This window comes from Impatiens glandulifera, chromosome 2, assembly GCF_907164915.1.
Source record: "Impatiens glandulifera chromosome 2, dImpGla2.1, whole genome shotgun sequence".
Classification (NCBI taxonomy): domain Eukaryota; kingdom Viridiplantae; phylum Streptophyta; class Magnoliopsida; order Ericales; family Balsaminaceae; genus Impatiens; species Impatiens glandulifera.
The window spans coordinates 58,992,302-59,005,039 of record NC_061863.1 but is presented as its reverse complement, the minus strand read 5'-3'; the positions used below and the strand labels follow the sequence as shown (position 1 = coordinate 59,005,039).

At 28.3% G+C, this 12,738-nt stretch overlaps 2 protein-coding genes across 2 annotated transcripts; both read right to left on the bottom strand.

The window, feature by feature from the left end:
- Positions 1-840: 840 nt before the first annotated feature.
- Positions 841-1,824, bottom strand: LOC124925075 (homeobox-leucine zipper protein HDG11-like). The gene is made up of 3 exons (XM_047465048.1): positions 1,664-1,824; positions 1,093-1,216; positions 841-990 (listed from the first exon to the last, which is right to left on the bottom strand). Exons 1-3 carry the CDS (start codon positions 1,822-1,824, stop codon positions 841-843), a joined length of 435 nt encoding a protein of 144 aa, XP_047321004.1.
- A 5,133-nt stretch (positions 1,825-6,957) lies between these two features.
- On the bottom strand, positions 6,958-7,978 carry LOC124925074 (homeobox-leucine zipper protein GLABRA 2-like). The gene is made up of 3 exons (XM_047465047.1): positions 7,818-7,978; positions 7,210-7,333; positions 6,958-7,107 (listed from the first exon to the last, which is right to left on the bottom strand). Exons 1-3 carry the CDS (start codon positions 7,976-7,978, stop codon positions 6,958-6,960), a joined length of 435 nt encoding a protein of 144 aa, XP_047321003.1.
- Positions 7,979-12,738: the final 4,760 nt, after the last annotated feature.

Here is a 12,738-nt window from a genome sequence, read left to right as displayed (position 1 = left end):
TTTGTAATGACCAATCTTAAGCAAATAAAGTTTAGGAAATGTATAATAAAGTTAATTAGTTGAGACATTAACAAAGTGCTGATATATGAAAAATAAAAATACCTAACCCGTTCTTATCAGAAAGCCTATAATATACTTGAGAAAATTTACCTATTAAAAATAAAATCTTATTTCACTATTTTTATTTCTTTTAATTTCCTTTATGTGCAATCTTAATAGATAACTGACACTAGCTAGTATGAAGCCTAATATTCATGAGAAATTAAAATGAAGTATACACAATCATAAATATACCTAATAAATAAAATTAAAGATATACACTACCATATTTATAAAATCACACATATATATATATATATATATATTATGAGATCTGTCTGTTTCTTTTTTAAATAATATTTTTCCATCCATGATAATATAAATGTTTAATGATTATATTGAAAATTCATTTAAAATAAAGATAAAATAAGTTAAAAAAGGAATTGTCAGTAAAATAAAATAAAATAACTTGTAGAATTTGTTACTTGTAGATTCCATCAATCACGACTTAACTCTTCTACAAGTGATGATGACGGTGAGTTTAACTTAATAGAATCTTGATAAATCATTGAAGAATCTTCTACAAATAGCGTCGTCTACATCGTCTGGTTACTATTCATCCGTCGCATCATTTCAGGAAGATTGTTGCTTATAAAAAAGTTCTACAAAGATCGATTATGAATTAAAATTAATATTATACCAACATGGTATATTAGGGATTAACTCTACTTTAAAAAATAGAAGCGAATTTCAGACAAAATAAAACTATATATATTTATATATACCTGCAGCATGAATGAGTCATTGTCCCTCTCCACCATTCTTTATATTGAAACAATTTGGGCAATACTTATTCTCTTGCTTTAGCTTCTCTTTGAAAAAGTCAATTTCCGACTTAAGCCTTTCATTTTCGGCTTTAAGTTTATCCCGTATAACTGGATAATCTTCTAACTATAATGATTCATTAAACCGTAACATAGTTAATATGATTATATTCATTAAGTAATCGAAATAATTGAAAATGATACAGTTTAGAAGGAACATGTTACTTACATTGACAACATCCCTTTTATTTTGGAACCACAACTTGATTTGGTTTGCCGTCAGTCCAAGTTCAAGTTTGTTAGACAATTGATCGCATTCAATGTCAGTTGGATATTGATTTCTCTCAAAAGATCTAATCATATAAACATTAATCAATAAATCATAATTATTCTACATATAAATAAAGAAAATATACATATGATTTATTACACACACATTTCAAAAATAATTAATCATAAATACAACCTATAAAAAATTAACACACTTTTGATCAAAACAAAAGAATATTAATTTGTATAAACCAGGAAACATAAATAATTATTTTTTTATTTTGATTTTTAAAATCTAAAAATATTTAGTTTCTAGATTTACAAAATTACTTAAAGATGAAAATAAATAAATCAAGATAATCAAAATCAAAAGTAAAAGTAAAATATAAAAAGAAGCATCATAAAAGAATAAAGAGATTATTAAATGACAGCACATACTCGAAAACGTAAAATTTTCTTTTAGCTTTTAAATTTAGATCAAAGATAAAAGATTTTAATGCAATTTGATATTTTTTTGGGTAAATTCTTACTCATCAAGCTTTTGAGTACATGAAAATGATTGAGTTTCTTCTGATTCCACGTCGGATGATTTAGTATCCGATACTTCGTCACTTTCACTTGAAGTATCCCAAACTCCATCACTTTCACTTGAATAATCCGAAACTTCATCACATTCACTTGGAGAAGACATATCTCTTTCTCAAACCTGTTATCAAAATATTTATGTAAATATAATAACTAAAAATTAATATTGGAATTAAGATATAACATAAAAACTGGTTTAAAGTATGATCCAGTTCAAGGGTAACTTTGAGAAATAATCAAATCAATGTCAAAGTATTACTTATCTAAGGCTTTCTTCCATTAGTTTATTATTTAAAAAAAAGTTTATTTAAATAAATTAATAATAAACAATCATATTTTCATCCATCAATCCATTAATTATATTATTGAATTCATCAACTAAAATATTTAAATACTTTTTATTTATAAAATATATAAAATTATTTTTTAATTATATAGAATAGCCTTTTTACCCAAAAAAAAAAACCCTAATTATTTTACAAACTGCTGAATCCAAACAAGCACTAACATACAAGAAATCTGTAATATTTTCAGATCCGATCAATCATTGACCTCATAACACCAATCCGATCGACCCACATGCTGGAGAAATATGTGAACTTATTTCATAAGCCATGTACACATCAACCAATATTTACATAAAGAGATAGTTTGATAAAATTTGTTTGACTTAATTTATATAAAAACTAGTTTTTTTAAAAGTTTAATAACCATTTTACACTCTAAATAGATGAGATGAAAAAAAATTGAATAAAGAGTATTATTTTGATATTTTAATGTGTAAATTAATTGTTGTGATATATACAAAGTGAAATAAGAGAAAGTATTGGATTTTATCAAAATCTAAAAAAACCCAATATCAAAGAAAAAGAAGAAGAGAAATTCATATATAGGTAATTAAATCAAATCCAGTTCAAGAAACAAGTGGATCTACTTATAACATAATGATCTTGAAGATTTCTCAATGAGACAATCTAGATCTACATCTATATATAAACCCCCCAACAAACTATGAATACAACACTTTTAATTAAGCCCAGTTATGTACGTGAAATTGTTTGAATAAGATTCATTCATAGTATAAAATAAAACAAAAGGTAAGATATCAAAACCTAGATAATTGTAAGGAGAGAATCGAACTAAGTATCAGATTTGTACCTTGGGATCTTCGAACAGATAGAAGTGGTGTGGCTATGGTAGATGTTGGAGATCGATATTTATATATAAAGAGAGAGAAAGAGAGAGAGAGGCGCGGTATTTGAATAGGAAGACCTAGATTTTAGGGTTTTGAAGAGAGAAGAAATAGCGCTAGGTTTGCCCTAACCAAAGGCTGCGTCTCTTTGAGGCTGCGCGCACGGGGTATGGCTAGCTATCTAATTTATTTATTTTTTCTACTAAGAGAATTTATAATTAAAAATTTATATTTTCTATAGTAGTGAAAAAAATAAGAAATATTTGTAACAATACAATAAAATGAACTTTTGCAACAATATTCACGAAGAAGAAGATGTGCTGACTATAAGTTTGGGGAATAAAAAATCATACAATATTGCACTAGCAAATGGGCAATGAAGAAATGTGTTTGAAACAGTATCGACAATTTGGACAAATTTTCTCATTAAGGATATTGAATTTGGCGTTTAGCGAGAAAACACGTGGAATAATACGCCAAATTAGAGTAAGTAATTTTGTGTGAATTTTGAGTTTCCAAAACAATATCGAGTTAATGAGGTAGTTAGTTAGAATTATGAACTTTGTTGATGAACGCATTTTTCGAGCTTAAGATATATACCCGATAAGGAAATCTTCAAATTAAACAATCATGGAATCTCGGGGTTTGTAACATGGATATCAATTCACAATAATTTCGGTAAATGGGAAGGGAAAATACTAAAGATCATTTAGAATTTAAATTAGAGTAGTTGAAGAAATTATGAGACGGATAAAAAAAAAGTTTTTGTTTCTTGGAATATTAGAGGGATGGATGGTTTATATAAAAAATAATGAATTCATTTATATATTTTTGACATGAAAAGAAAAAAAAATAAGAAAAAAAGAGTAATTAATAAGTTATTGAGCTCTCAATTCTTCGAAAAGAACGATTAACACCCGACATACTTTACTGACTTTCTGTAACGAATATAAAAAACGTCATAATAATAGCATTGTGAATAATACGTTTCAGACGACTTCGATCATTGAAAATTCGAAATTTTTTCTAACTAGATAATTAAAAAAAATAATTTGGATTGTAACCCAAATATGCAGGTCTGTCATATTAGTAACATAAATCAAAACTTCTCAACAATTATATAAAGACTCAGTCATCACTCAACGAATCTCAGTAATATTTCACAAAAGACTGCAAATACTAGTCACACCTCGACAATTCAAAAGCAAGTGTGTTGCAAATTCAACTTTTTCGTGACATATACGACTAACCATATTATAATATTTTTTTAAGCACATATCATCCGTAAGACTTCTACCGTGAATAACGCTTCATCCAAAGAACACGATCTTGGATGGAATATTTGACTCCCAAAAATTAAATAAAATCATCTTATCGAACACCTTGTATCAATGTCTAACATTGAAACTATCACTAGTAGAAAAATGATTTTTAACGAGACATAAACCCTCGGAGAAAGTCAAATGCTCTCGGTGATTGTTTTCGCCGAGGGCGATAAATGCTCTGGGACAGTGTCAATGATAGTGTTGTCGGTGAAGAAAAAATAGATTTCATTGTGGCTCTCGGATATAATTATAATTGTTTTTTCAAAAGACATAACAAATACTCTCGGAGATAATAAATTTTTCTAAAAAAAATTATTCTGAAATCTCCATCTGGTTTCACCCTCCTTCCCTCAGATCATTCTTTCGCCAATCTCCATGAGGGTTTACATTAGGGTTTCCTCTCGTTTTTCTCATCCTCCTTTACACGACTCGCCATCCCTCTTTCCTATCCACAACCTGCCGCTGCAATTTCAATTTCAAAATAAATCCAACAGAATCCAGCAAGAAAAATATTAAATCAAGCAAAGCATACAAATACACGAATAGAGAACATTACTTATCAAAATTCAACCTTGCTGAGCATCAGATTTGTAGATTCACATTAATTAACAGCGATTAAACAATAAAGTTGAAGAACTAAGCGCGCAACACAATCATAACATTTACGAGACTAACATTGTCTTAGTTATAGAATAGACACGGATGAATTAACGCACAAATAGTTGAACCTTGGAGCTTTGTACTTCGATGGGGAGAGAAAAAGAGCGACTGAAGATGAACTATATTCTCAGTGTCTCGGTCAGATCGATCGTGGTGGACTGATTTACAATTTAATGAAAAAGTCACAAATAAATCAGAGAAAAATCTCGCCATAAATCAACAACAACTTCTTTCACTTCGCAACTAGTTTTAGAAACATGAAAAATATGGATCTTCTACTTCTTTAGATCTGAATCTAGCGAGATCAAAGAGCCGCCAGAGAAAACAGCTTGGGATCTGCGCGATTTTGATGGTTGTTGCCGTAATGCTAAATGAACATCTAGTTTAGTGGATTTGATTAAATCTGGTTGAACTTGGGAGAATGAAGAGAAAAAGAGAGAGTAAAAAGAAAGAAATGAAACGAAAAAGTTAGAAAGAGAATAAGAGAGGAAAAATTGAGACCGATCAGAAGAAAAATATAATTTTTTTAGCGAGAGTAAGTCTCTCCTCTCGGTTATAATCATATTTTTACCGAGAGCACCCCTGGCCTTCGGTGATATTAATATCATCGAAAACATTGTTTTACTCTCGGCGATGATTCTCGGTAAATGTGCATCTTTTTACGAGTGTGTCTATATCTTTCCGCATGACGTTTTGTTCAGACGGGACACTTATTTGCGTCCAACTAAAAGTAACTCTATTAAGTGGCGAAGTCTCCATAATATTTAATTTTTTTCTATAACTAATTTGACACGTTTATAAAAAAATCTTTTACAGACATTTTGAAAACGTATTTTTTTAAACTTAATATTTAATCGAGACTTATAAGTGATTTGAATGATTAAAAGAATGTGTAATATTAAAAAAATATATGTATATTCTCTCAACAAATTCAATACTTGTTGAAGACTAATTTAATGTTATGTTTGTTGTTCTCCTCTCAACTATTCTTATTATAATACATGTTTTTGTATAATATTCTTATTATAATACATGTTTTGTATAATGTAATTCTATTATACAAAAACATGTTAATAAGATTAGTCATCACCCAATGAACAATAAGAAATTAGATTTAATCTTTAAAATTATTAAGTACAATTATCATTAACTTGGATCTTCTTCCTGAATTCATTTTCGTTTGCATGATATAGAAAATGTCTATCATATCATATGCTTTTAGTGTAGCTACTTTGTGTTTGTAATGACCAATCTTAAGCAAATAAAGTTTAGGAAATGTATGATAAAGTTAATTAGTTGAGACATTAACAAAGTGCTGATATATGAAAAATAAAAATACCTAACCTGTTCTTATCAGAAAGCCTATAATGTACTTGAGAAAATTTACCTATTAAAAATAAAATCTTATTTCACCATTTTTATTTCTTTTAATTTCCTTTATGTGCAATCTTAATAGATAAATTACACTAGCTAGTATGAAGCCTAATATTCATGAGACATTAAAATGAAGTATGCACAATCATAAATATACATAATAAAATCAAATTAAGGATATACACTACCATATTTATAAAATCACACATATATATATTATGAGATCTGTTTCTTTTTTAAAGAATCTTTTTCCATCCATGATAATATAAATGTTTAATAATTATATTGAAAATTCATTTAAAATAAAGATAAAATAAGTTAAAAAAGGAATTGCCAGTAAAATAAAATAAAATAACTTGTAAAATTTGTTACTTGTGGATTCCATCAATCACGACTCAACTCTTCTACGAGTGATGATGACGGTGAGTTTAACATAATAGAATCTTGATAAATCATTGAAGAATCTTCTACAAATAGCGTCGTCTACATCGTCTGGTTACTATTCATCCGTCGCATCATTTCAGGAAGATTGTTGCTTATAAAAAAGTTCTACAAAGATCGATTATGAATTAAAATTAATATTATACCAGCATGGTATATTAGGGATTAACTCTAATTTAAAAAATAGAAACGAATCTCAGACAAAATAAAACTATATATATTTATATATACCTGCAGCATGAATGAGTCATTGTCCCTCTCCACGATTTTTTATATTGAAACAATTTGGGCAATACTTATTCTCTTGCTTTAGCTTCTCTTTGAAAAAGTCAATTTCCGACTTAAGCCTTTCATTTTCGGCTTTAAGTTTATTCCGTATAACTGGATAATCTTTTAACTATAATGATTCATTAAACCGTAACATAGTTAATATGATTATATTCATTAAGTAACCGAAATAATTGAAAATGATACAGTTTAGAAGGAACATGTTACTTACATCGACAACATCCCTTTTATTTTGGAACCACAACTTGATTTGGTTTGCCGTCAGTCCAAGTTCAAGTTTGTTAGACAATTGATCGCATTCAATGTCAGTTGGATATTGATTTTTCTCAAAAGATCTAATCATATAAACATTAATCAATAAATCATAATTATTCTACATATAAATAAAGAAAATATACATATGATTTATTTACACACACATCTAATTATTATTATTAGATGTTACACTCTCTTAAATTTCAAAAATAATAAATCATAAATACAACTATATAAAATTAACACACTTTTGATCAAAACAAAAGAATATTAATTTGTATAAACCAGGAAACATAAATAATTATTTTTTATTTTGATTTTTAAAATCTAAAAATATTTAGTTTCTAGATTTACAAAATCACTTAAAGATGAAAATAAATAAATCAAGATAATCAAAATCAAAAGTAAAATAAAAATATAAAAAGAAGCATCATAAAAGAATCAAAGAGATTATTAAATGACAGCACATACTCGAAAACGTGAAATTTTCTTTTAGCTTTTAAATTTAGGTCAAAGATAAAAAGATTTTAATGAAATTTGATATTTTTTTGGGTAAATTCTTACTCATCAAGCTTTTGAGTACATGAAAATGATTGAGTTTCTTCTGATTCCACGTCGGATGATTGAGTATCCGATACTTCATCACTTTCACTTGATGTATCCCAAACTCCATCACTTTCACTTGAATAATCCAAAACTTCATCACATTCACTTGCAGAAGACATATCTCTTTCTCAAACCTGTTATCAAAATATTTATGTAAATAATATAACTAAAAATTAATATTGGAATTAAGATATAACATAAAAACTGGAGAAAAACGTACAACTTTACAAATGAACTGGTTTAAAGTACTGATCCAGTTCAAGGGTAACTTTGAGAAATAATCAAATCAATGTCAAAGTATTACATATCTAAGGCTTTCTTCGTTTATTTAAATAAATTAAACATGGACTATTTAAAAAAAGTTTATTTAAATAAATTAATAATAAACAATCATATTTTCATCCATCAATCTATTAATTATATTATTGAATTCATCAACTAAAATATTTAAATACTTTTTATTTATAAAATATATAAAATTATTTTTTAATTATATAGAATAGCCTTTTTACCCAAAAAAAACCCTAATTATTTTACAAACTGCTGAATCCAAACAAGCACTAACATACAAGAAATCTGTAATATTTTCAGATCCGATCAATCATTGACCTCATAACACCAATCCGATCGACCCGCATGCTGGAGAAATATGTGAACTTATTTCATAAGCCATGTACACATCAACCAATATTTACATAAAGAGATCGTTGGATAAAATTTGTTTTAATTAGCCTCTAATTAATGGATGAGATAAAAAATATTAAATAATAGTTATTTTGATATTTTAATGGGTAAAAATAATTGATGTGATATAGAAAAAGTGAAATAAGAGAAAGTGTTGAAGTGTGTTAAAATCTAAAAAAACCCAATATCAAACAAGCTCAAAGAAGAAGAGAAATTCATATATATAGTCAAATCCAGATCAAGAAACAAGTGGATCTACTAACATATTGATCTTGATGATTTCTCAATGAGACAATCTAGATCGACATCGTATAAACCCCCAACAAGCTATGAATACGTAAAATTGTTTGAATATATAATTATAGATTCATAGTATAAAATAAAACAAAAGGTAAGATATCAAAACCTAGATAATTGTAAGGAGAGAATCGAACTAAGTATCAGATTTGTACCTTGGGATCTTCGAACAGATAGAAGTGGTGTGGCTATGGTAGATGTTGGAGATCGATATTTATATATAAAGAGAGAGAAAGAGAGAGAGAGGCGCGGTATTTGAATAGGAAGACCTAGATTTTAGGGTTTTGAAGAGAGAAGAAATGGCGCTAGGTTTGCCCTAACCAAAGGCTGCGTCTCTTTGAGGCTGCGCGGGGTATGGCTATCTAATTTATTTATTTTTTCTATTAAGAGAATTTATAATTAAAAATTTATATTTTCTATAGTAGTGAAAAAAATAAGAAATATTTGTAACAATACAATAAAATGAACTTTTGCAACAATGTTCACGAAGAAGAAGATGTGCTGACTATAAGTTTGGGGAATAAAAAATCATACAATATTGCACTAGCAAATGGGCAATGAAGAAATGTGTTTGAAACAGTATCGACAATTTGGACAAATTTTCTCATTAAGGATATTGAATTTGGCGTTTAGCGAGAAAACACGTGGAATAATACGCCAAATTAGAGTAAGTAATTTTGTGTGAATTTTGAGTTTCCAAAACAATATCGAGTTAATGAGGTAGTTAGTTAGAATTATGAACTTTGTTGATGAACGCATTTTTCGAGCTTAAGATATATACCCGATAAGGAATTCTTCAAATTAAACATTCATGGATTCTCGGGGCTTGTAACATGGATATCAATTCATAATAGTTTCGGTAAATGGGCAGGAAAAATACTAAAGATCATTTAGAATTTAAATTAGAGTAGTTGAAGAAATTATGAGACAGATAAAAAAAAGTTTTTGTTTCTTGGAATAGTAGAGGGATGGATGGTTTATATAAAAAATAATGAATTCATTTATATATTTTTGACATGAAAAGAAAAAAAAATAAGAAAAAAAGAGTAATTAATAAGTTATTGAGCTCTCAATTCTTCGAAAAGAACGATTAACACCCGACATACTTTACTGACTTTCTGTAACGAATATAAAAAACGTCATAATAATAGCATTGTGAATAATACGTTTCAGACGACTTCAATCATTGAAAATTCGAAATTTTTTCTAACTAGATAATTAAAAAAAATAATTTGGATTGTAACCCAAATATGCAGGTCTGTCATATTAGCAACATAAATCAAAACTTCTCAACAATTATATAAAGACTCAGTCATCACTCAACGAATCTCAGTAATATTTCACAAAATACTGCAAATACTAGTCACACCTCGACAATTCAAAAGCAAGTGTGTTGCAAATTCAACTTTTTCGTGACATATACGACTAACCATATTATAATATTTTTTTAAGCACATATCATCCGTAAGACTTCTACCGTGAATAACGCTTCATCCAAAGAACACGATCTTGGATGGAATATTTGACTCCCAAAAATTAAATAAAATCATCTTATCGAACACCTTGTATCAATGTCTAACATTGAAACTATCACTAGTAGAAAAATGATTTTTAACGAGACATAAACCCTCGGAGAAAGTCAAATGCTCTCGGTGATTGTTTTCGCCGAGGGCGATAAATGCTCTGGGACAGTGTCAATGATAGTGTTGTCGGTGAAGAAAAAATAGATTTCATTGTGGCTCTCGGATATAATTATAATTGTTTTTTCAAAAGACATAACAAATACTCTCGGAGATAATAAATTTTTCTAAAAAAAATTATTCTGAAATCTCCATCTGGTTTCACCCTCCTTCCCTCAGATCATTCTTTCGCCAATCTCCATGAGGGTTTACATTAGGGTTTCCTCTCGTTTTTCTCATCCTCCTTTACACGACTCGCCATCCCTCTTTCCTATCCACAACCTGCCGCTGCAATTTCAATTTCAAAATAAATCCAACAGAATCCAGCAAGAAAAATATTAAATCAAGCAAAGCATACAAATACACGAATAGAGAACATTACTTATCAAAATTCAACCTTGCTGAGCATCAGATTTGTAGATTCACATTAATTAACAGCGATTAAACAATAAAGTTGAAGAACTAAGCGCGCAACACAATCATAACATTTACGAGACTAACATTGTCTTAGTTATAGAATAGACACGGATGAATTAACGCACAAATAGTTGAACCTTGGAGCTTTGTACTTCGATGGGGAGAGAAAAAGAGCGACTGAAGATGAACTATATTCTCAGTGTCTCGGTCAGATCGATCGTGGTGGACTGATTTACAATTTAATGAAAAAGTCACAAATAAATCAGAGAAAAATCTCGCCATAAATCAACAACAACTTCTTTCACTTCGCAACTAGTTTTAGAAACATGAAAAATATGGATCTTCTACTTCTTTAGATCTGAATCTAGCGAGATCAAAGAGCCGCCAGAGAAAACAGCTTGGGATCTGCGCGATTTTGATGGTTGTTGCCGTAATGCTAAATGAACATCTAGTTTAGTGGATTTGATTAAATCTGGTTGAACTTGGGAGAATGAAGAGAAAAAGAGAGAGTAAAAAGAAAGAAATGAAACGAAAAAGTTAGAAAGAGAATAAGAGAGGAAAAATTGAGACCGATCAGAAGAAAAATATAATTTTTTTAGCGAGAGTAAGTCACTCCTCTCGGTTATAATCATATTTTTACCGAGAGCACCCTTGGCCTTCGGTGATATTAATATCATCGAAAACATTGTTTTACTCTCGGCGATGATTCTCGGTAAATGTGCATCTTTTTACGAGTGTGTCTATATCTTTCCGCATGACGTTTTGTTCAGACGGGACACTTATTTGCGTCCAACTAAAAGTAACTCTATTAAGTGGCGAAGTCTCCATAATATTTAATTTTTTTCTATAACTAATTTGACACGTTTATAAAAAAATCTTTTACAGACATTTTGAAAACGTATTTTTTTAAACTTAATATTTAATCGAGATTTATAAGTGATTTGAATGATTAAAAGAATGTGTAATATTAAAAAAATATATGTATATTCTCTCAACAAATTCAATACTTGTTGAAGACTAATTTAATGTTATGTTTGTTGTTCTCCTCTCAACTATTCTTATTATAATACATGTTTTTGTATAATATTCTTATTATAATACATGTTTTGTATAATGTAATTCTATTATACAAAAACATGTTAATAAGATTAGTCATCACCCAATGAACAATAAGAAATTAGATTTAATCTTTAAAATTATTAAGTACAATTATCATTAACTTGGATCTTCTTCCTGAATTCATTTTCGTTTGCATGATATAGAAAATGTCTATCATATCATATGCTTTTAGTGTAGCTACTTTGTGTTTGTAATGACCAATCTTAAGCAAATAAAGTTTAGGAAATGTATGATAAAGTTAATTAGTTGAGACATTAACAAAGTGCTGATATATGAAAAATAAAAATACCTAACCTGTTCTTATCAGAAAGCCTATAATGTACTTGAGAAAATTTACCTATTAAAAATAAAATCTTATTTCACCATTTTTATTTCTTTTAATTTCCTTTATGTGCAATCTTAATAGATAAATGACACTAGCTAGTATGAAGCCTAATATTCATGAGACATTAAAATGAAGTATGCACAATCATAAATATACATAATAAAATCAAATTAAGGATATACACTACCATATTTATAAAATCACACATATATATATTATGAGATCTGTTTCTTTTTTAAAGAATCTTTTTCCATCCATGATAATATAAATGTTTAATAATTATATTGAAAATTCATTTAAAATAAAGATAAAATAAGTTAAAAAAGGAATTGCCAGTAAAATAAAATAAAATAACTTG

Coding starts and splice junctions, on each gene's coding strand:
- LOC124925075 (XM_047465048.1), bottom strand. CDS start 1,824: ATGTCTTCTCCAAGTGAATGTGATGAAGTTTCGGATTATTCAAGTGAA. Junction 1,217..1,663: donor TGTACTCAAAAGCTTGATGA/GTAAGAATTTAC, acceptor TTATATGATTAG/ATCTTTTGAGAGAAATCAAT. Junction 991..1,092: donor ATAAAAGGGATGTTGTCAAT/GTAAGTAACATG, acceptor GAATCATTATAG/TTAGAAGATTATCCAGTTAT.
- LOC124925074 (XM_047465047.1), bottom strand. CDS start 7,978: ATGTCTTCTGCAAGTGAATGTGATGAAGTTTTGGATTATTCAAGTGAA. Junction 7,334..7,817: donor TGTACTCAAAAGCTTGATGA/GTAAGAATTTAC, acceptor TTATATGATTAG/ATCTTTTGAGAAAAATCAAT. Junction 7,108..7,209: donor ATAAAAGGGATGTTGTCGAT/GTAAGTAACATG, acceptor GAATCATTATAG/TTAAAAGATTATCCAGTTAT.